At 45.5% G+C, this 23,680-nt stretch overlaps 1 protein-coding gene across 2 annotated transcripts; it reads left to right on the top strand.

The window, feature by feature from the left end:
- Nucleotides 1-1,894: 1,894 nt before the first annotated feature.
- Nucleotides 1,895-22,656, top strand: LOC120299047 (leucine-rich repeat and fibronectin type III domain-containing protein 1-like protein). Of its 2 annotated transcripts, XM_039323445.1 has the most exons (4): nt 1,895-3,485; nt 13,747-13,914; nt 18,650-20,047; nt 21,978-22,656. In XM_039323445.1, the coding sequence occupies exons 3-4, from the start codon at nt 18,669-18,671 to the stop codon at nt 22,477-22,479; spliced, it is 1,881 nt and encodes a 626-aa protein (XP_039179379.1). In that variant the 5' UTR covers nt 1,895-3,485; nt 13,747-13,914; nt 18,650-18,668; the 3' UTR covers nt 22,480-22,656. The 2 variants fall into 2 exon arrangements, with proteins under 2 accessions (XP_039179379.1, XP_039179378.1); XM_039323444.1 differs by lacking the exon at nt 13,747-13,914 and having other exon boundaries at nt 1,896-3,485.
- The last annotated feature ends 1,024 nt before the right edge of the window (nt 22,657-23,680 follow it).

Below are 23,680 nucleotides of genomic sequence, written 5' to 3'. Positions count from 1 at the left end.
GTATGCTTTTGGGAATTGATTGCTGGGAAAAGCATTTAAGAACCTAGGAAAGGACGGAGGGATAATCTTTATCCTAAGAGCCCTTCTCCCATTCCTCAGAGCATAGGTACCTCATGCTTCCAAGCAATGCCCAGGCTTCACTCCTCATGGTGGAGAGGGCTGGTCCTGGAGTGGGAGGATTGGGGATGCCCCAGTTCCATCAGGAGTATTTGGATGCAGGACTGGGGACATAAGCCCATTCCAGCCGGCTCACAGGAGCCCCATCTGGTGGCCACTGGGGCATCTCCATTCATGGGATAGAAATAGTGACAGTACAAGAGTGGCTTGACTTCCTGATCCTATCTAATTTCTTTTGCCATGTGGTCCAAATGCATATTTAAACATCTCAGAAGAGTTGCTAGTTTGCAATCCATTTTGGAGAGGATTTGCCCAAGCAACTCAAACCAACAGAATGAATTATCTATTTTTATTTTTGATTTCCCCGTCTTTCCTACTATTAGATTTTGAAATCAAGTTTATGAAGGTTGGCAGGTCCAGAATTATATTGTGATCTGCAAACTAGGATGTGAATGGGAAATTCTAATCTCCAACCCTTGCCCATCTCTTGGCTCCTGGAGATCAGGACTATTGCTTATCGTACGTCTTACTGCATTTGCTTTAATGTAATCAATTATTTGTCTCTGCTTTGGGATGTTTTACAGGTGAAATGGCCTGCACACATTTTAAGCCCTGCCTTTGCTCAGAAACAGGTTCCCAGCCAGGATTCTGTAGGGGAAGGGAGAATTTAGGCCTGCTTGGAGCCACTTGCTATGGGAAAGGGCAAAAGAAAGCTGCATGGCAAGAGGGTGGTAAATAGCAATAGCAATGTAGCACTTAGACGTATATACTGCTTCACAATGCTTTACAGCTCTCTCTAAGGGCTTTATGGCCCCAATAATCTGGGTCCTTGTTTTACCAACCTCGGTGAGATGGAAGGCAGAGTCAACCAGAGTAGAGTAGAGTAGAATAGAGTAGAATAGAATCTGGAAGGGACCTTGGAGCTCTTCTAGTCCAGCCCCCCGCTCAAACAGAAGAACCTATACCATCTCAGACAAGTGAATATCCAGTCTCTTCTTAAAAACCTCCAGTGATGGAGTGCCCACGATTTCTGAAGGCAAGCTTTTCCACTGATTAATTGTCCTCACTGTTAGGAAATTTCTCCTTAATTCCAGGTTGCTTCTCTCTTTGATCAGTTTCCAACCATTGTTTTTTGTCCTGTGCTCTGGTGCTTTGGAGAATAATTTGACTCCCTCTTCTTTGTGGCAGCCCCTCAGATACTGTTATCATGTCAGTCTTATTTCTTCTTTAGACTAACCAAACCCAAGTCCTGTAGCCGTTCTTCATATGTTTTAGTTTCCAGGCCTTGGATCATCTTAGTTGCTCTTCTCTGAACTTTTTCCTAGGTCTCAACATTTTGTAGTATGGTGACCAAAATTGGCTGCAGTATTCCAGATGTGCCCTTACTAGGGTTTTATAAAGCGGTACTAATACTTCACGTGATCTTGATTCTATGCCTCTGTTTATACGACCCAGGATTGTATTAGCTTTTTTGGCTGCTGCTGCACACTGTTGGCTCATAGTCAAATGATCGTCCACTAGATCCCTCTCAGTTATTGTTTCTGAGCCAGGTCTCACCTAATCTGTACTTTTATATTTGATTTTTCCTGCCTAAATGTAAAACTTTGCTTTTCTCTACATTAAAACTCATTTTTCTGGTTAGGGCCCATTGTTCAAGTTTGTCAAGATCTTTTTGGATCCTGAGCTTGTTTTCTGAGATGTTGGCTATTCCTGCCAGTTTAGTGTCATCTGCAAATTTAATGAATTTCCCTTCTATTCCCTCATCTAAGTCATTAATGAAGATATTGAAGTGTACTGGGCCTAAGACGGAGCCTTGCGGTACCCCACTGCTTCTCTCCATGTGGAGGTAGTACCATTGAGCCTGAAGCCGATGAGAATTGAACTGCCATACTGCTGGCAGCCGGCAGTCAGCAGAAGTAGCCTGCAGTATTGCATTCTAACCATTGCAGCACCAGGTCTGTAAAGGACATTCATTCAGCTGCTAGGAACTCTGTAAGGTCCTCCTGCATTTGGCTTCCCAAGCCACAGAATGTCTAGTTGCCAACACAGCTTTGTTTCAGGGGCTGCCAAGTCTTTATGAGCAAGTCACACAGGAAATCGGCAACCCAGAGAAAAGGCACTGAGCTGCCCACCAACTGCTTGCCTGTGCTTGGATGTCTGGGCGATCTGTGCTCTGAGGCTTTCCCTGCTGTTGCTAAGCAGCTCCAGACCAAGACACTCAGATAGCAACAGCCCGGAGCCCATCTCTGGCTGGGTCTCTGTCCAACATTTTGACAGGTAAGAATTTAACCACCGTTGTGGTTAATTGCAAGTCCCAAGATCTGCTCCACACACCACCACCATTGACCGACTGCCATATTACAATAATGGCTTCTTGGCTAAGGGCCAACCAGGAAGAGTATTTCTCATACGCACATCAAACGAGGCTGGCAGAACTCCATGCAATTTACTCAGCATGCCTGTTTTTTTCTCTCCATTGAAATGAAGACAACCCTTTCCTCTTGTCCATGGGCTCAGGAAAGGAGACCAAGGGTCAAGGCAAGCGGCATTCCTGCCAAGCAGAGGCCTGCCCTTTCCTGCAGTAGTTTTTAGACTCAGTCTGCCCCGGGTTTGAGGAATCCTCAGCCTGGAACCAGGAGCAATGGAACACTTTCTGGGCATGGGAGATGGCTGGGGCCAGCAGGAAAACGCAGGTGCACCAAGCGCAGAATTGCCAGAAATCCTGTGAGCTTCAACATAGCCGTCGGTTGGTTTGCTTGCTGGCCCCCTCCCGAGAAAGAGGGGCAGGGGTGTATCCGACCCCCACCGTCCCACATCTTCTGACACCGGCAGCAGCGACTTCGTTCAGAGCCGGCAACTCATTAGCTGCAGCTGCCCCACTCAGCAGCCGAGCGGGCGTGCTCGGTTGCGGAGACCGCGCGGGAGCGTCAGGAGGAAAGGAGCCGCGAGAGAGTGCGTAGCGCCGGCTGACGATGCCGCGCGTGTGACGAGCCGGCAGGAGGAGCCTCTCCGGGCGAGCGCATGGCCAGCCTCGCCTACCAACCCGGGCGCGCAGGGGAGGCGCGGCCGCGAACGGTGGCCGTCGGGCCAGGTAAAAGCGCGCGGCCAGAGGGGCGTCGCGGCGGCAATCCGCCTTCGCCCAGAATTGCGCAGACACCGCCTGTCATCCCGGTCGCAGATCAGCCTTCGCGGAGGAGACGGAGGAGCCGCCACGAGCGGAGGGCTTCCCGGCCGGCGCGCCGGAGCTCGACGTAGGCGAGCGACCTGGTCTTGCTCACTCTCCGGGGCGGGGGTGAGGACGATTGTCGCTGGCAAGGGGCCGGCGGCAGGCAGGTCGAGCCCCTTCCCAACCGATGGCAGGCCTCAAGGTGAGAAGGGAGGCGAGTAGGGCGTAGTTTGAGCTCCTCCCTGCGTGGAAGCCGCAGCGCGGCTTCTGCGTGAGCCGTAACCGTGTTTGGTGTTTACCGGTGCGGCCGCGGTTCCATTCCATCGGGCCCCGTTGGTGTGAAGCGGGGCAGCGGGAGGAGGAGGCGCTTCGAAGCTTGGGGTGTGTGCGCGCGGGTGTGTGCGCGGGGCGCGCTCTTGCTGCTGGCGGAACCGGCCTGTTTCCACTCGTGCCAGGCCTCTTCCGAGGTGGATGCGCCCTTGTCGGCAGCTCACGCGTGGCCCCTACTGGCCGTTCTGGGCGGCTGCTCCGAAGTGCCCGCCTGGCGGCGGGGAACCCCTAGTGGGGAGTGGCGAGCACCTGCTTCCCCTGTGGCGCCAAGGCAGCCTCGAACCGAACCGGACAACGAGGGGATCTCACGACGAACGGGGCAGCGCAGCGCCCGTCGCCAGGCAGAAGACGCCGGGTTCGGGCTTCGCCGCCAGGAGAAGCCGGCCGGTATCGGACGCGTCTGGTCTCCAGCCCGCTGGGGCGCCCTCGCCACTGGCACTTGCTGCGCTTTCTCTTGGCCTTCAGCTGCAGAGGCCGCCGCCCTCTCCGCTTTCTGCAGGTCTTGGGGCGGCGGCCCGGGGGCCTCTCCGCAGGGCAGCCTTTGTAGCCGGGAGCCGCGCCGCTCTGGGTGCCACGTTCAGGCGAAGAAGGTTTATTTGCTGTCTTCGGCCCAGCCCCCTTGGCAGCGCGGTGGGAACGCGCCGGTGTATATCTGGGGGACCCCTCCTCCGCTGGGCAACCATATCCAGATCGCCGGGCTCGTTTGCTAGTGTGCGGGGGGGGGGTCGCTTATCAAAGGATGGCCCCTCCTTCATCCCGGTGGTTAGACTGTGAAAGCTGCTGCGGTGGTTCTCGATGGACTTTCCCCGCTGTCATCAAGGGAGGGAAGGACCGTCCTCTCTTGCCCCTCCCGGGCGGTGCGGCTACCGAGCGCGCCGGTGCAAGGCGATGCGGCTGCTCTTTCCTTTGCCACAGCTGGCCGGCTAGAGGAGGGTCCTGAACCAGTCTTTCAGCGGCAGAACTCGTCCCTGCCAGGCCTCCCCTTGTTCCCCAGCTGAAATAGTAGGGACCCTCGAGTGACGCTTGCGGCCGGCTCGTTCCTGGACCGGTGTGCACGTGAGGACCGGCCCTGTGCCTGTCTGGAGTGCTGCGACCTGCGGCTTCTCAGCCGGTGTCTCCGCTCTCTGCTCAGCTGGCGGGGTGGGGCCTGATCCTGTGGGAAAGGACGCTGCCGGAGGATGGCCGGCAGACCCACGTGCGATTAACGCTTTTTATGTTTTGTATGTGAAACACGAATAGAATGTTGTGGGTTTTTTAAAAAAAAATGTTTTAGAATTGTTTAATGTTTTAATCAAATACATTATTTGCATGGAAAAACGTCAATAATTGCATAAATCAAGAGTACAACAGCCACAGCAACTCCTCCGAAAGAAAAAATGGGTGCCTTGAAATGTAAAGGTGGGCGTGGCTTAACGAAGAGGCCACCCAGCCTGTTTCCGAGGCTTCTGCTAGAGGGGAGCCTCTTTGGAGAGTTTTTTCCCTGCTGGATCCCATAGTATAGCTCACCTTGCTCTACATGCCTGGGCATTTTGAAGGGCCTTTGGCTCCATCTCATTGCTTTGCTGCTGCTGCTGCTGCTGCTGCTGCTGATGGCGGCCCAAAGGGATGGGGTGGGTCTGTGACTTCTGTGACGCTCCTGTGGGATAGCAAGACCTGTGGGCCCATCATCTCTTTCCTGCAGCAGGTGGGCCTCGGATTCTGTGGAGTTGTTGGCTGTTGGCTCACTGGAGCACCATTGTGCAGAGGCAATCGGTCAGGGCCTCATGCTCAGGAAGTCTGGGTGTTCATGTGTGTGGAGTCCCACTGGGCCATCTGGTTGCCCAGCTTTCTTTGTTTTCTATGCGCAAAGTGGCTGTCAAAATTTTGAATTCTGCCAAGTTTCTGTTCAGGATCTCTGGAATGAAACCTAAAGTGGAGATCTCTTTCCTTTATTTCAACTCTTGATCCTGTGTAAAAAGGACATAGATATGCATGTGGGAAAGGGGGGGAGAGAGAGAGAGAGAGAGAGAGGGAGACCTCTGTTTAAAAAGGTATAGGCATCATTTTCACAAGGAGTGCCTTCTTCCTTCAGGGCCTCTCTTTAGTGCCGATGCCTTGGGTGTTTGTGCTGAAAACTGGTCTTTGTTTATTTATTTATGTCCTGCATTTATCCATTTGCATTGGATCAGCATGGAAATAAACCCCTTTTGGCATCCTCTGTACCACTTAGCAGCTGCAGATACATTAAGAGATGCCTAAGAGAATGGTAAGTTGCCTAAAAGGTGACTGTAAGACCAATTAAAAAAAAACAAAAAACAAATAAGCCAAACATATAAGGTCTTCACAATCACAACCTGTGCCAAGACCTGGAAGAACAACCACCTTTTTAATGATTTTCTGAGTGTCATTAGTGCGGAGCTGTATGAATCTCCTGAATTAAGAGCTATAGTTTAGCTGCAAATTGTGTCCAATTTTATTGTTCTAAACTGCAGGATAAGTGCATCAATTCTAACTAAAACCAAGGTTTCCTCTACTAAGTGTGGAGACCTTGATGCTCTTTGAGCTTGGCTGTTTGCTTCCAAACATTTCATTACCCAATTAGGTAACATCATCAATGTGAGAGAGATTTGCTACCTGTCAAGGGCCAAGGCAAGGCTTTGGGTCTTTTTTTAGTTTCTCAAATAGACTAACTCTTGCTCCGCAGGGTTCCCTGGTCAGTTGAAATGGAAATACTACTGGTAGCAGCTGTTCAAATTTCAACTGACTTCGAAGCCCCCCATTTCTAGCCATTGCTTCTGGAGAGTGCAGGAAAGTCCTGCGGCTTCTCTCTCTCTATTGCAGATGCAGCCACAGAATCATAGAGCAGGAAGAAGTTATTTTGCCCATCAAAAATGAAGCATCTCCAATAGATGGGTACCTGACACACTCAGTGAAAGGAGCTTGACCCCCACCCCCACCCCTGAATGTTGAGGTTTTCCTACTTAGAACAATCTGGGCTTTAAATACAGGATGTGGCAACCTTTGTAAATACTTGTCAGTTGCCAAATTCCCAAAATTTGATAATGTGACTGTGAGGATGCTGCAGTGATGAGTGAGAACTGGTCATAAGTAATTTTGTTCAGTGCCACTGTAAATTTGAGCAATCAATAAATGAATGGTTGTAAGTCAAGGATGAGCTGTAACAGTAGGTGGTTTCTCTCTTCTGAATACTTCTCATAGTTACCATGCCTGAGGATCACCCTCTGGTTATTTTTTGGAAGTCCGTCAATCTTCAAAGTACAAGGCTTCCCATCAGGTCCAGCCTGCTTTCCGGGAGGGGTTAGGAGGCTGCTTTTGAGGGCCTTGTTAAAAGTTTGTATTTACTTGGCAGTTGTGCAGGAAAAACTATTTTCAGCCTTTCTTGGCTCACTGAGAGCCATTTCCATTGGGGCAGGGAGTGGGATGGGAAGGTGTAATGGTCAGGCTGCTTTACCTTGGGCATCAACCTTTGCTGCTCTGTTCTTGCCTAAATGTAGAACCTAACTTTTTTCACCATTGTTTTGTTTTTCCAAATGCATCTGGAAATGTCTCACTCCCTTGTATTGCATATATCACATTGCTCATTTTATGTCTGGTGTTTTGTCCTTGGGGTGGGCAAGTTTCTGCCTTAGTATATTTTGGAGTTTAAAGTGTGTATGTATATTGTGTTGGTTGAAAATCTTCCTGAGGTTTTCAGATATTCCTGCAATGTATGGAATGACAACTAAAAGAATGCAAATGACTAGCTGTCTGTAAGGAATATAAATCCTTCCACTCCCCACCATCCAATCAGAGCTGAAGAAGCTTCTTGGATGAGAAGAGAAATGTCTTCAAAGAAAAACAAGAAAGTCCAGTTGCCTCTCGAAAAAGCACGTTTGTTATTCTCTTCTTTGTTTGTTATGGAGGAGCTCTTGCTGGGTCCTTTTTTGGATTTGAAGGCCCAGTTGGGATAGTCACAAGTTCTGAGAGCTTCCTTGATGTGTTTTAATTCTTCTGCTTTTCCCTCTTTACTAGTAGGCAAACCTTCAGCCCAGTGGTGTAAGGTTCTGATCACTCCCATTTTGTGTTCCAATGGGTGATGAGAATCAAAATGTAAACACTGATTTCTGTGTGTGGGTTTTCTGTAAACTTCAGGGTTAAGGCTTCTGTTTTCCTTAATGTGTACTGCTCAGTCCAAGAAAGCCAGACTATTTTCCTTGACATCTTCCCATGTGAACTAAAGAGCTGATGTTACAGAGTTGATTACAGAACCCTTCCCCCATATAGATCAGGCAGAAGCTTGTCCATTCCAAGGATAAAACATCCAGACATAAACTGAGCAATGTAATATATGCAGTAGAAGGTAGTGAGACATGTGCAGATCTGTACATTGGAGAAACAAAACAACCACTTCATAAATGCATGGTACAACATAGGAGAACAAACCCAAGATTCAGCAGTCCATCTGCATTTGAAAGACAAATACCACTCTTTTGAAGACAGCAAAGTCTACATTCTGGATAGGGAGGACTGCTGGTTTGAAAGAGGGGTCAAAGAGGCCATCTATGTTCAAATTGAACAGATCTCCCTCAACAGAAGGGGACGGGAATGAGGCCCCCCATCTCTTGTTTACAACACAGTTCTTTCAGCAGTTCCAAGAAGGTTCCACCCATTTGCACTATTCAGGTGATCCAGATGAACCCCCAAGTGGCCTCAATGACTCTCAGAGAGAGTGCTAACAGCCAGATGACTGCAAGGAATATAAATCCTTCCTCCCCCTCCATTCAATCAGAACTGAAGAAGCTTCTTGGATGAGAAGTGAAATGTCTTCAAGAAACAATTACTCCAAAGGTGCCTTTTGATAAAGCACCTTTGGGATAATTGAGAGCTGCTAACGATCAACCTTATCTAGTGATTTTATGTGAACTTTTTCCAAACTGATTCATAGCAATAAGTAGAAAAAGTAGTCACTGTACCATTTAACTATTCTTAACTTTTGTACATTTTCTGAAAATAAAATAAAAATTAATAGCTATATTGTACATTCTGTTGTTGGTGTAGGTTTTTTGTTATTCTTTTGCAAAGATGAAGTCAGGAAAGCTAAGGCTCAGAATGAACAAAGACTTGCAACAAAAATCAAAGATAATTTTAAAAAGTTTCTTTCAACATATAAATAACAAGAAAAAAGTCAAGGAAACAGTGTCATGGTTCTGACAGATGAAACTCTTTAAAAGAACTTTGAGGCATTGTTTACCTTAACGAATCTTTTATTCGAGAAAAGAAGTATTGGCACTACATAGTTAAAGCCAATTCCCCTCCCCTGGGCACAAACTAGCAAAGCACAATTCCCTTCTCCAATTAACTGTCATAAATCACATTCCCCAATTAGCTTGAAGCACAGGCTTTCTCCTCAGCTCTCCAGCCCACCAAACCTTTATCAGCTCTGGACACAATAACCTTGATTCCCACTGCTGAGTTATTGATGTTATGACTAACTGGACTCTCATCCACATCCCCCCTCCCAGCATCATTTAACTCTGTTGTCAAAGCAAGAACATCCAATGTTAGCGGCGTTGACAACAGTAGGTCTACTTAAGAGAGAAGATGGCAAGGAAGTAATAGGCAGTAGAGAGAAAGCGGAGCTGCTTAACTCATTCTTTGCATCAGTCTTCATGCAAAAAGAAAGTATAGCCCAACCTACCAAAAATCTAACTGTAAAAGACAGACTAAAAATAAAAATTAAATAAGCAAGAAAATTGGATAGAGAACACCTATCCGATCTTGACAAATATAAATTACCGGGATCTGATGGTTTACATCCCAGAATTCTGAAGGAGCTGGCAGATATCATCTTAGAACCATTTTATCATATATTTCAAAAATCCTGGAACACCAGGGAATTACCTGAGGATTGGAAAAGAGATGGTGTGATTCCCATCTACAAAAAGGGAAAAAAAGCAGACTCAGGAAACTACAGACCAATTAGCCTAACATCAGTACCTGGAAAAATACTGGAAATGATAATAAAAAACAGATCTCCAAATATCTAGACAAATAAAGTTATAATTAAAAGCCAGCATGGGTTTGTTAAAAATAGATCATGCCAAACCAATCTTTTTTCATTCTTTGACAAAGTAAACCACCAGCATTTCACTGGTCTTTTAATTTAGTCACCACCAGATGGATTTGTAACTGGCTGACAAAATGTGCTCAATGAATCGTCCTCAATGGTACTACATTTAAATGGAGGGAAGTAAGCAGTGGGATGCCACAAGGCTCCGTCTTAGGCCCAGTACTCTTCAATATCTTCATTAATGACTTAGATGAGGGAAGAGAAGGGGAACTCATAAAATTTGCAAATGACACTAAGCTGGCAGGAATAGCCAACACTCCAGAAGACAAGCTCAGGATCCAAAATGATCTTGACAGATTTGAACAATGGGCCCTATCCAACAACATGAAATGTAGTGTGGAGAAAAACAAGGTTTTAGACTTAGGCAGGGAAAACCAAAGGTACAAGTAATCATTAGGTGAAATCTGGCTCAAAAGCAGTAACTGTGAGAAGGATCTAGGAGTCTTTGTGGATGATAACTTAAACATGAGCCAGCAGTGTGCAGCAGCAGCCAAAAAATCCTTGGTGGTATAAATGGAGGCATAGAATCAAAATCACGTAAAGTATTAGTATGGCTTTATAAAGCCCTAGTAAGGGCACACATGGAATACTGCATCCAGTTTTGGTCACCACATTACAAAAAAGATGTTGAGGCTTTGGAAAAAGTGCAAAGAAGAGCAACTAAGATGATTAAAAGTCTGGAGACTAAAAGATATAAAGAATGGTTGCAGGATTTGGATTTGGCTAGTCTAGAGAAAAGAAGGACAAGGGTGGACATGATAGTGTTCCAATATTTGAGGGGCTGCCACAAAGAGGAAAGGGTCAAAGCACCAGAGTTCAGGACAAAAAGCAATGGATGGAAACTAATCAAGGAGAGAACCAAACTAGAACTAAGGAGAAATTTCCGATTGATCAGTGGAATGTCTTGCCTCCAGAGGTTGTGGGTGCTGCATCACTGGAGGTTTTTAAGAAGAGATTGGACAGCCACTTATCTGAAATGGCATAGAGTCTTCTTGAGCAGGGGGTTGCACTAGAAGACCTCCAAGGTCCCTTCCAGATCTATTCTGATTCTGATGAAATGTTGGTTTCATCCCCAGGCCCAGCAAGAGCTGTTTGTAGAGATGGGGTTGGCTGGCTTGTCAGCCTCATGGCTGGGCAAAACAGGGAGTTGCAGATTTTTTTCTGCACTAGAGCCAGATGTTTTGGGGGAGGAAGCTTTGCACTCAAGAGGTGCAAGACACTTTGAAATGTTGGATGAAATGTAAGAGTTAAAATAAGTAAAGATTACATTTTAGAAGGCAACCCTATTCCTTCAATTTTGCATTATCCCACTAAAATGACAATGGCTATAGCAGAATTGCTTTTAATTTGCAAACTCTCTTTTGAATAATTTTTAGCTAAAAACTTAAAGGGTACAAATTATATGGCAGTCGAGCTGGTATAAGGGAACAAGTGGCATGCAGCACTTATAAGATGAATTGGGGGATGCTTCTTTGGTGTCCCACCTGATCTTTCTTCCATATTCCATAAGAAGCCAGCTCCTGAGTTTCAAATATAGAGTCCAGATTGGAGCTTATTGGGCACTTTCACCTTTCCTGCTTGGGAAAACTGTCTGAAAAAGGTGGAATTTGCCATCAACTTATTGAAAAAGACCAGCGATTTGAAACGACTCCAACCATCAATGATAGAATTTGAGCAAAAGAAAGCTGCCGTAAAACTTTGTTGCATAGGGACGTGTGGGAAGAAAATACACTGGATGTGAAATAGGAGCAGGTACAAATTCTGTATCTTTCTTTATTAAATGAAGGGGTAAAGTGTGAATTATCAGTGTCTCATATTTGTGATTCTTCTCTTTCTGAAACACATTCTGTTTATTTGATGAAAGAAATGGCCTATTTTGCATATAAGTGTTGGTACACCCTGAAGAGCACTGAGCATAGAACTAGCAAAGTCAGCCACCTAAATGGATCCTCTTGTTTCACCATTATTAAATGGGTTTGTTTCTGGTAGGTGGAAGCTTTCTCTCCTTCAGCAGATGGTAGTTCATGCTTTTGGTTCTCAGTGCTAGAAATGGGGAAAGCGCCATCCTGGCCTCTAGATGCTCAAAAGCCTTCAGCAATGCATCCCTTTACTGTTCAAGATAAATTGTTCTCCAGCAGGAGACTTGAAACAGATGACAGAGGATGGAAGGTTAGGCATGGCCAAGGACTTGGCTTTAGAAAAGGAGTGAAAGCACCAGGCGCCAAGTAGGCAATGGCCTCTGGTCACAGGGGCAGCCTTGCAGAGAGAACCGCTGCTGGGGAAGCCGAGAGAGCCCCAGTCTCCTGCTCGAATGCTTCCCCAAAGAAGCACCTGGTTGGTTGCTGCAGAGGCAGGATTCTGTACTGGATGAGGCCCTGATCTGGTCATGTTGTACGTGCTCTTGACGGAAGTTAAGTGGGGAATGGAATTGTGCCACTCATAGTTGTAACTGCCACAGTAGTTGGATGTTTCTAGTTATGCTCTGTATTTCTACTTAACTTCTGATGAAGCACCTTGAAAACCAGTGCAGGGTCAGGGCATTAAGCTGGATTCCAGACGGTTGGCATAATGTGTGGCTTTGCAGCTGGAGCAATGAGGTCTGCAGTGAGGAATCCTCTCACCAACAACTGCAGAGGGTGGAGTGCAAAAATGGAGTTCAGGATGCCACAGTGTAGTTGATTTGTTTGCATTGGGCATCAGGGGGCACATGGGCACATGGGTGTCTGCTGTGATGTCACACACAGGTGTCTTTTTTCCATTGGAATGGCAGCTGCTTCTGTTACAAAGTGCTGAGGAGATTATTACCTTCTAGCTTTGAAAAGGACAAACTCACCCTGGGCCTTTGCTCATCCATTAGTTGAGCCAGTGAAGTATTAGTTTATTACAGATGGAATTTTTTCTTGCTTTCATTTTAATTTGCCTTCCTGCTTGTTTATTTGTTTATTTATTACATTTATTCTCACTGTCACACAACTCTGGGTGGCTTATAATGTAATAAGACTATAGTATAAAAATTAAAACAATTCAGTGGGACAATAAATACAATAAAATTAACAAGAAATAGCTGAAATAGCAGAGATGGGGTGGGGAAATAATAGAGCAGAGGGGGGAATCTTCTAGTTAATCCAGTAACCACAAGGTGACAAGGCCCCATCCAGGCTCCAGGCCAACTGGCTGAGCCAGGTTTTAAGACAGAAGGCCACAAGGATGGGGACAGAGCTCACCCCGAGGGCTGTGGGGTTCCTCAGGATGAGTGCTGCAGCAGAAAAGGCTCATCTGCTGGACACCACCAGCCCAAATTCCTTGATCAGTGGGGTCTGCAGCATGCCCCTTCTGCTGGCGTCGGTGGTGAGCCAATCGCATTGGAGTGAGAAGGATCCTCAGGATCCTCCTCAGGTAACTTGGACCCCTGCCGTAAAGGGCTTTAAAGGTGATAAGCAACACCTTGAATTGGACCTGGAAGCAAATGGGTAACCAGTGTAAGAACTGTCCATGCAGCTGCATTCAGAGCCACTTGTAGCTTCCAAATACTCTTCAAGGGTAACCCCATGTAGAGCACATTGCAGTAGTCCAAGTGAGAGATAACTAGGGCCTGAGTGACTGAGCGCAGGGATTCTCAATCCAGAAAAGGGCACAACTGGTGCACAACCTGAAGTTGCACAAAGGCTCTCCTAGCCACGACTGCCACCTGCTCTTTCAGCAGTAGTTGGGAGTTATGTACTGGGTCTGGCAAGGGCAGTGCTACCCTCTCCAGAACTAAAGATATTAAAATATATTTATGTGGTTTTTACATTTCTATATTTTTCTTAATATGCTGATATTTTTAATTGTGTTTGCTGCTCAGATTTACCTTGCTGAGATGGGCAGCCATATAAACAGAAATACATGCTTGTATTAATACACAGCCCCTTTTATTATATACACGTGTCCATACATAGCCATTTTATTGCAATCTGTTCCATCACCTGCCAAAGTTTCTGCTATAGTAGAATTCCAGTACAAAAAATGGTCTCTGTAATTGCAGGGAGAATGACTTCCTCCAAGACCACTAGAACTGCTGGGTTAGCAGAGAAAATGCAAGTTTGTGTAGAAGACTTATCACATCAAGTTCATCCAACAGGAAGGAGCTTCTGAAGGAAGTAGATGCATGGCTGGAGCTCATTTAGCAGTGAACTTAAGGAATACTTTAAAAGTAAGAGCAGAATCTCTCCTTATCTTGCCTCTTTCCTCCCCTCTGTCTGTACTTTTTCTGCCTGGTCAAAAGGTTGCTCTGTTGCTCTCTGTCCCTTCAGAATCTGGAACTGATGTCTCTTCATTGTTCAGAGAAGCTTAGTAGTAGAAGACAAAACATCCCTATTTCTAGAATGAGGAAAGAGAACCTGGAAGCATAGAAAACTGAAATATTGTAGTATTTCAATAAAATGTCAATATTTTAATATTGAAAACACTGTCTTCTAGAATCTTATTGGCACCCTTAATATATTCAAAGGTTTCAATCATGTACCCCCATTCCCTTCTGTCCTCCAGGCTGTGCATATTCAGTTCCTTCAATCTCTCCTGATAGGTTTTGTCCCTCAAACTTTGCACCATTTTGTTGCCCGTCTCTGGACTCGCTCAATGTTACCAATGCCTTTTTTTGAACTGAGGTCTACAGAACTTGACCCAGCATCTCAAATGGAGCCGGACTAACACCCTGTAGTGGGATTAAGACAGACTGGAATCTCCCTGTATGGTCCACATGTCTTGAGAAGGAAGGCTGCGAGTGAGAATCCAGAGTGGGCAAGTTAGAGATGATGTTTCTCCACCATGGCCTTTCTCTTGGGAACAGCCTTTCTCTGGAGATCTGGAGGTGCGCCCTCTCCTCACTCTGGTGCCATTGCACTGTAAATGGAACCTTTTAAGTCCCTCTCAAAGGAGACACCAAAGAACTTTTGTGATATGGTGGATTTGTTTCTGATGTGTTCCTGCTGATTATAAAGGGAATGGTTTCTTTAGGAAGTGCTTGGGCTTCCATTTGGATAACCAAAGGTCAATATGGCCTTAAGATTCCCACACCAAGGTGTGTTTTGTTCTGGGAAAAAGATCGTCCATAAAAAGGAATGTTATGAAGAGTTTGATAGTGCAGCAGGCCTTGCCAATCTGCTTGCAGCAAGCTGAGATGGCTATTTCTCTGGAAAGCAGGTTGTGGAGATAGTCCAGCACCATATCCTTGCTTCTGCAACCCTTTCTGATTGCAGAAGCAAGGATACCGAATCCCTCAATGGGCAGCCCTGTTCTTTTAACAGACTGTAACTGTTCCAAAGCTGTGCTTAGAGTAATACCTGCATGGCGACAAGCCTGCCAGGCTTGAAAATTATGCACTTAATTGTTTCGTGGGTTTTTTTGGGCTGTAGGCAAGTTTGCAAGAAAGATGGGACAAATTCTGATTTTGCAGTTTTGGAAGGAACATTCAGTAGTTGAGTCAGCTGTTAAAAGCTAGGACTTTCAAGTTCATTTTTCCCTACAAAATTAACCTTTGTAATGACAAGGAAATTAGAAGCAGACTTAAGGGATTCCAGTGGATAGAAGAAGAATTTTGTTTATGAGGGGAAATATTTTGCTCAAGCTTATCTTGTAGGAAATGCATGGGTCCACTGCAGAAAAAAAGTAGGCTGCTGAATCATCTCTCTGTAAAGAGGATGGGATGGAAAGAAGACCTGAGCCTGTCCTGGAATATGTTTGTCAGTCAAAAAAACAAAGTACAGGATGCATGGCCTAGAGACCCTTCGGTGATTCTAAATTAGCATTTTTATTTTGTGGCAGTTATATCTTTTCCATCTGTGACGCGGCAGGTCCTGAAGAAAGGAAACCTAAGCCCTACCTACCTTCTTTCTCTGGGTCGTTCCAGGTAACCCAGGGTGGGTTTTGGTTTTTGTAATGGCACCAAGGCAACATTCAGGTTTTTTGAGGAGCTTAGAATTTTGGTGGTTTACAAATTTAGTTTCTCTGGTGAGCGAAGATGTGGGTTGTGGGTGGCTTTGTAGATCTTTGGGGGCCACAGAAACCATTGATCAGCGATGGTAACCTCAGTGGAGGCTGCAACAAATGGAGCAATTGGTGGCTGTTGATCAGCTGTTCATGAACTGTTAGGCGCCATATTGATCGGTGATTGTTCAAGTGATTGGGGGGGGGAATTTGATTGTGTGGAAACATTATTGCCCCTTAACTAAAATGCTCTTGTGATGGAGAAGAGAATCAAGGACATTCCCAAAAGAAGAAGTGCTGTATTCAGGACCATATTTTGGTCATACATACAGGCCGAAAAAAACCCCCATATACTATGTTCATGTGAAAGAGGTCGCTTTTCTAGACTCACTGGTCATGGAACCAGGAGATGAGTGCCCCCCCCCCTCCGTAAGGTGGAGAGAGATTAGGGAGGGTTTCTTCAGAGACTACAGTGTAAAGCAAGTTAGAGAGGAGTCTTGTAGCTGCTCTTCAGTAGCCTCTCCTGACACTGAGCGAGAGTGGGGGGGGGTTGGTCTGATCTCATCAGGCAGCCTATCCTTGAGCTTCTTGGAGTAGCTTCTCTCCAGCCCGGACGGGGTTATTGTCGAGTGAGCAGAATCTTTCCCCACCCCCTGCATTTAATTTATGGACTTTTCAGAAGAGCAGTTTTGAAACACTGGAATAATAGAGGATAAAAATTAAGTGAGAGATGTGCAAATAGTTGCTGTCAACTTTGTGTTCTATTGCAAGATGTTTGTGGTAGGAAAAGAATTTGGCCCTTTAAAATAATGAGAAGACTACTAGCTGGAAGGCTTCTATTTGTATCATACTTATATTTTTCTGTTTGCAGCAATGGACAAAGTGCAGCTAAAAGCCACCACAGCGAGCCAAGTAAATAGGAACCAGGAATCACCAGTATTTTCAGCCCGAAGAAGCTGAACGGGTCTCATGGTGCCTTGCCCGTCCTATAAGGAATAATCTTTTCTGGTAGCGGCTGGAGTGCTTTGTAGAAACGCTGCCTCAGAAATAGACATTGTTTCTTTGTTTTGAAGCACATGCTGCTGCTAAGATCAGCATTAGGAAACAATGTTAAATATTACAGTTTGCTATTAGCACTCTAACCAAAGGAGGTTTTATCTCGGTTGCTGGGTTGGAGTTTCCATTTAGGGATAGAAAAGTGAGATACCTTTCGTATTCCTGTCACTGTCAAATACCAGCTCCATCTCCTCAAACAAAGCAAGCTGGACCTATTATAACAGTGGTGACAAACCTATGGCACAGGAGCCAAAGGTGGCACTCGGAGCCCTCTCTGTGGGTGCATGCACCATCTCCCCAGCCCTGCCTTCTCCCACGGTCCCCTCCTCACCAGCAGCCCCCCCCCCGGAGGAGAGTTGCCCCTGGGCGAGGCCCACATGAAGCAGTGGAGCCAAAGACATGGTAGCTGGGCAGTGGGGACAAGACCCCCACCCTTTGTGCCCCATTCCGCGCAGATGCTGCTGCAGGGCACGGGCGAAGGGCATGGCCGCCATGGCGCTGCTGGGCTGCCTGGGTGATCTGTGGCGGGCTGTGGAGGTGGTGGGTGGCCCAGTGGACAGGGTGGAGCGGGGATGGGGGTGGGGGGCAGTTTTTGTGCACTCAAGTCTCTAAAAGGTTCGCCAAGGAAACGCCATGGAATTAATTGGTAGGAAAGTAGTGTGACAGATGTGGCAATCCACCTTGGCCCTTGGCTCACCTTAGAAATCAAATCAGGCAGCAGGATAGTTGATCCAGGTATAAAAAAGAACCTCGTGGCAGATCGAGGAGTTCCACCTCCTGGGGTGCCCTGAACATTCCTGACATTTTGTGGCAGACCAAGGCAAAATTCCAACTGACATACATAAGTTATTTTTCATGGTTTTATCTAACATTTCTTGCCTTTTTGCTGAAGCAGTAAACAGAGTTACTGTATTTATTGTCTTTAAAGGCAGCAGGGGCAATGTCAGTGTAACAGTTTCTGGAATGAACTACAATAAGCACCCTGAATAGTTTCAAAAGATTAATGCGGCTGGAAAGGAAGAAATGTAATTCTCACAGGAGCACATTGATCCGATCTATCCTGAATGCATCTTTCTAAGTGCATCCAGCCTCAAGGACATCACATTAGAATATATAAAACTGCAAGAACAATGCTGCCATTAATTATTGATGTGGCATAAGACAGGCAGTATTGAAATCTGAAGCCTCTATGATCTCTTATCTGAAGCTATTCTGGTTAGATAAACTATAATGCATTTGAGATTCTGGTTAATCCTTTAATGTAACTTAAATATTGATTATCATTAATAATATGCCATCAAATTGTGCTCAACCCTTAGTGACCCCGTGCTGTACTGCAGAGAGAGGCTTTGCAGTCCTCAAGGGGAGGACGAGAGCCACAAAGCGGAAGCTTTACAGAAAGGGAGAGATCCAAATTCAAAACAAGGAGGGATTTTCTGACTGAGAGCCGAGGAAGAGCCTCGTCTCTGGGAATTGTATCATCTGCATCATAGGAGATTTTCAGAAAAGGGTTAGGAAGCCATTTATTGGAGAGAATTCTTGCCCTGGGAAGGGGATTGAAGACCTCCGAAGTTCCTTCCTCTCCCTATCAATTTATAGTTGTATGACCTCCACCCTTTTATATCTTTTAAAAAATCTTTGTTTTTAAATAAACTCTGTTTTAAGTAAAAAGCAATTCAAGAGGCCAGCAGCACAGAATGAAAGTCTGGACTCCAACCATGGTCATCTTTCAGTCTCAGGCTTTTTTTTAATGTCTACAGCAGATAGATTAGCTGAAAAATTAGCCCGATGTAGGAGTAACCAAGTAGACTCCCAGCCAAATGCTGCTTTCCGTTATGTTTTTTTACTTCTAAAGCATGTTTTGTTCAAATTCATCTTCATGGATTTTTCTATTTCTTTTTTTTTAGGTGCCCTCTATCTCTTACCATGGAAAAGTGGGTTTTCTGCCTTCTGGTTATGAGCACCATGGCTATGAGGGTCCTGATGTGTCCCATGCGCTGCAGCTGCCAGACGGTGTCCCCCTCTTTCACCATTCTCTGCACAAAGAACGGGCTGCTCTTTGTCCCTCCTGCCATTGACCGACGGACAGCAGAACTCCGACTGATGGATAATTTCATCACGAGTTTGCGAAGGAAGGATTTTGCAAACATGACAGACCTGATCCATTTAACGCTATCACGAAACACAATCAGTCATATTATGCCTTATGCATTTTTTGATCTTAAAGGCCTTCATGCATTACACCTGGATAGTAACCGACTCACCTATATTGATGAGGATCACTTCAAAGGGTTGATCAACCTTCGCCACTTAATTCTCAGTAACAACCAGTTACATTATATTTCATCTGGATCTTTTGATGATTTTATTGACATAATTGAGGATCTGGATCTATCCTATAACAATCTTGTTAATGTCCCCTGGGAAACTGTTGGGAAGCTTTCAAATGCCAATACTATTAGTTTGGATCATAACCTCATAGATTTTGTTCCTGAAGGCATCTTCTCTGATCTCCACAAACTGGCTCGGCTGGACATGACTTCTAACCAGCTCAGGAAGATCCCTCCAGACCCTCTTTTCTCCCGCATCCCTGTCTACGCCAAGCCCAAGGGCACCCCCCTGTCCTCTTTGGTCCTGAGCTTTGGAGGGAACCCGCTACACTGCAATTGTGAGCTAGTGTGGCTGCGACGCCTGACTAGGGAAGATGACCTGGAAACCTGTGCCTCCCCACCCGAGCTGATGGGCAAGTACTTCTGGTCCATTAAGGAGGAGGAGTTTGTTTGCGAACCACCAATGATCACTCGCAGAACGGCAAAGCAAATGATCATGGAAGGACAGAGCGTTTCCTTGAAGTGTAGAGCAGTAGGTGATCCAGAACCATACGTGCGCTGGATTTCACCAGGAGGAAAATTGGTCTCCAACACTTCTCGAACAATTTCCTATGAGAATGGGACTTTGGACATTTTAGAGACTTCCATGGAAGAGCATGGCATGTATACTTGTATAGCATCCAACGCTGCAGGGGAGTCCACTGCACCAGTTGAACTTCTGGTCAGCCCATATCCTCATCTCGCTAACAGCACAAACTCTGGCAAAGAAGCTGAGACGGGCCCATCGGATATCCTCATCTCGGCCAAATCCAGCTTCTCTAATGAAACCAAATCTCGCCAAGAGAGGAAAGTGGCCATTGCTGAGCTGACCTCATCCTCTGCCCTCATCCAGTGGCCTTCACAGCACCATATTCCTGGGATGAGAATGTTCCAGATCCAGTACAACAGTTCTGCTGATGACATCCTGGTGTACAGGTACGCATTGTTGCCAGGTTTGTTTCAAGTTTATTTCTGGCATGGTGCAGTGATAGGAATCTCAGTGATTAGAGGAGTAAAAGTGCTTGCTTGACGCCTTCGCATGGAATGAGTTGGGAAGGTAAAAGGAAGATCCTCATGAGGCAGAATGAAAAGAGAAACATCTCCCACTCAAAAGGGAAAATCCAAGCCAGGGCTCTTAGTTCCTCACGTTCCTTTTAAACTAGAACTCCATACAGGATACATGAGTATTGCATTAAAAAACAGGCTGGTCAATTTAATTTCATTTTTGTGTCTCAATTCCTGGTGATTGCCTGGAGTAGTCCCTTTCGTTTTCTTGGCCACATTCTTGGAAGGGGTTTCATCTTGCCTTCTAACTAGGGCTGAGAGAAAGTGATTGACCCATGATCACCCAGCCGGCCACATGCCTAAGGCAAGACTAGAACTCATCGTCTCCTAGTTCTCTGAAATTGCTTCCTGGGCCTAAGCCTAACAGTAGCTGGGGATAGAGCTCCTTCCTTCCTTCCTTCCTTCCTTCCTTCCTTCCTTCCTTCCTTCCTTCCTTCCTTCCTTCCTTCCTTCCTTCCTCCCTCCCTCCCTCCCTCCCTCCCCTCTCTCCCTGGGTTAATTTCCTCAATTTGCCAGTCTCAATTCTGCTCCCCATGGCAGGTGAAATATGGCCTTGAATAAATTTCATGTCTAGGTTAGTCAGAGAGAAACCTATATGTCAGGCCTTTACATAATTGAAAAACAGCAATTTAAATATTTATGTATGTGTGTGTGTATATATATATACAGAAAGAGTGTATATGTATGTATGTATGTATGTATGTATGTATGTATGTATGTATATATACAGAGAGAGAGAGAGAGAGAGAGACTATAATGTTGCTTTGTCAAAGAAAGAATACGAATGCACCATCAGCTTGAAGAAGTTAAAAAACACAGTCTTGTGTGTTGATGTTATAGAAGACCTCATAAAAATAGGCTTAATGCTATTTTTAAGAATCCTTTGGTTACTGGGCTATCTAAAATAATGTATGCATGCATGCATTTATTTGCACTTGTATGACCATCCATCTCACCATGTTAATAACCAAGAAACAATAATACAAACTTATGAAATTCCTTCCGTAGCCCCATGATATCCTATACCCAGTAGCTCCTTTTCCAACCAGGAAATGCTATCAAAAGGCAGAAGCCTTCATCAGCTGCAGTTTACCTGAAGAGACACAGCTCACGAAAGCTTCGGCCTTTTAATAAAGATGCTATAACAATCCAAAACGGTGGTAGTGGATCCCTTCTCATGTCAGCTGTCTGCACTCAATTGCGTTTGGACCAAAGAGGCTAAAGGTCATCCCTTTGAAGTTTTAGGCGGATCTCCAAAGCTGGCAAATGCCTGTTGCCATCAAAGCCGTTTCCTGTTCAAAGTGAACAAAATGGCAACCGAAGCTTCTCAAGCAGAGTCAGCTTTGGTGTCATGGTTGCAAGAAGGTTGGTCAACAGAGGCCAGCCAAAGGAGCAGCCCGTCTATGCTCAGTCACATCGCTCTATTCCCTTTGTGAAGTTTGCCTGCTTGCATCATTTTGTGTCATTGTTGCCCTGTGTTCACCAGGCAAGTAACTGGTGGCTGCCCCTTCGACTCACGGGCATGAGGCGTCCACAGGGGCGAGTACATTATAATGTTAAAACATATATACTTGTGCGCAATACTGTGATGCCAGGAGAAGAAGGCAGAAGGCATCACGATATCATAATGCACACCTTGCCATTTTAACACCCTCATGGCCACCAACAGACACTTACGCTGCCTACACAGCCAACGGCTACCCTATTCATCCTTTTAGCATTTCAGGAAACCATGAAAGTGGAGCGGGATGATACTGTGTGTTTCTCGTGCTATATAGACTGAGTTTGTCTTCTCTTGCAGGATGATCCCAGCTTCTAGCAAGTCTTTCTTCCTGACTGACCTGGTTGCTGGGCGGGACTATGACCTGTGTGTCCTTGCTGTTTATGATGATGGTGTCACTTCTCTGACAGCAACCCTCGTGGTAGGGTGTGTGCAGTTCTCCACGGAGGAGGCATACCAGCAGTGTCAGTCCCTCCATGCACAGTTTCTTGGTGGAACTATGATTATTATCATTGGAGGCATCATTGTGGCGTCTGTCCTTGTTTTTATCTTTATACTTCTGCTGAAATACAAAGTTTACATCAACCATCACAAAACCAAAAATCCTGAAGTGAATAATGTTTGCTCTCAAACCAACGGTGGTCAAAGTAACTCTCTGGTACATTCCAGTTCCAAACTGGCTGAATGGATCCAGCAAGAACGTTCAAGCTCACCATTCAGAGGCAAAACTATACTAGACTTTGACTATGAACGAGCAGTCTCTACAGAAGTGTCTGTTTTAAGAAATGAAGTCTTTCCTTAATAGTTATGCTGGTCCCAGGCAAGAAGCACTAAAAAATAACTAATGTAGTTGTATTTTAAGCTTCACTGTCTATTTTTAAGATCAGATGGTTTTAAACACTATTTTTTTAATCTGTAAAAGTTCTTGCATTCCTAACTATTTTTGTTGCACTATATTAAATATAAAATGTGTGATTTTGAAAGTTTTTAGTCATTCTTATTTATTTGCAACCAAGTCTGGATCGGTACTTACAAAAGCTCCGTATACTGCAGGTTACGTGCTACTAAGCAGATACACTTCCCTTCAGCACCCTAGTCATATTTCACAATAGTACACTGTGGAGGAAGTGCATTTAAACAAACAGTGCTAAAAATGTCAGTGGAACTGCCGCCAGAGTTCAAAGAACAGAAAGGTTTAGGGAAGATTGGTACACAAATTCCTCAGTTAACAACCACTGCTCAAAGTTGCGATGGTGAATGAGCGCATTTACAACAGATCCTGGAAGTTCTCCCTGGCGCAGCACCCCTGCGATCCTGGGATGGTGACTGGGATGCTTGGCAACTATGTTTCCTGGTAAAACACATGGGAAAATCCCATTGGAGGAAAATTCTACTTAGGGTTAGGGTTACGTCACCATGAACTCCTAGAGCAAAATGGACATCGCAAACAAACTCGGAATGCTTGGGTATGGTTAGGAGGGCACTGACTTTTCTAGGCTGCCCTATGTATGTTTCCTGGTAAAATACATGGGAAAATCCCATTGGAGGAAAATTCCACTTAGGGTTAGGGTTAGGTCACAATGAATTGATATAGCAAAATGGACACCGCCAACAAACTCGGAGTGCTTGGGTATGGTTAGGTGGGCACTGACTTTTCTAGGCTGCTCTATCTATGTTTCCTGGTAAAATATATGGGAAAATCCCATTGGAGGAAAATTCCACTTAGGGTTAGGGTTTCGTCACCATGAACTCCTAGAGCAAAATGGACATCACCAACAAACTAGGAGTGCTTGGGTATGGTTAGGAGGGCACGGACTTTTCTAGGCTGCCCTATCTATGTTTCCTGGTAAAATACATGGGAAAATCCCATTGGAGGAAAATTCCACTTCGGGTTAGGGTTACGTCACCATGAAATCCTAGAGCAAATTGGACATCGCCAACGAACTCGGAGTGCTTGGGTATGGTTAGGAGGGCACTGACTTTTCTAGGCTGCCTTATCTATG

The sequence above is a fragment of the Crotalus tigris genome, unplaced genomic scaffold (assembly GCF_016545835.1).
Source record: "Crotalus tigris isolate CLP2741 ecotype Arizona unplaced genomic scaffold, ASM1654583v1 scf7180000024185.43741, whole genome shotgun sequence".
NCBI classification, from domain to species: domain Eukaryota; kingdom Metazoa; phylum Chordata; class Lepidosauria; order Squamata; family Viperidae; genus Crotalus; species Crotalus tigris.
The sequence above is the reverse complement of the archived record's forward strand: the minus strand, read 5'-3'. Positions and strand labels throughout refer to the sequence as shown.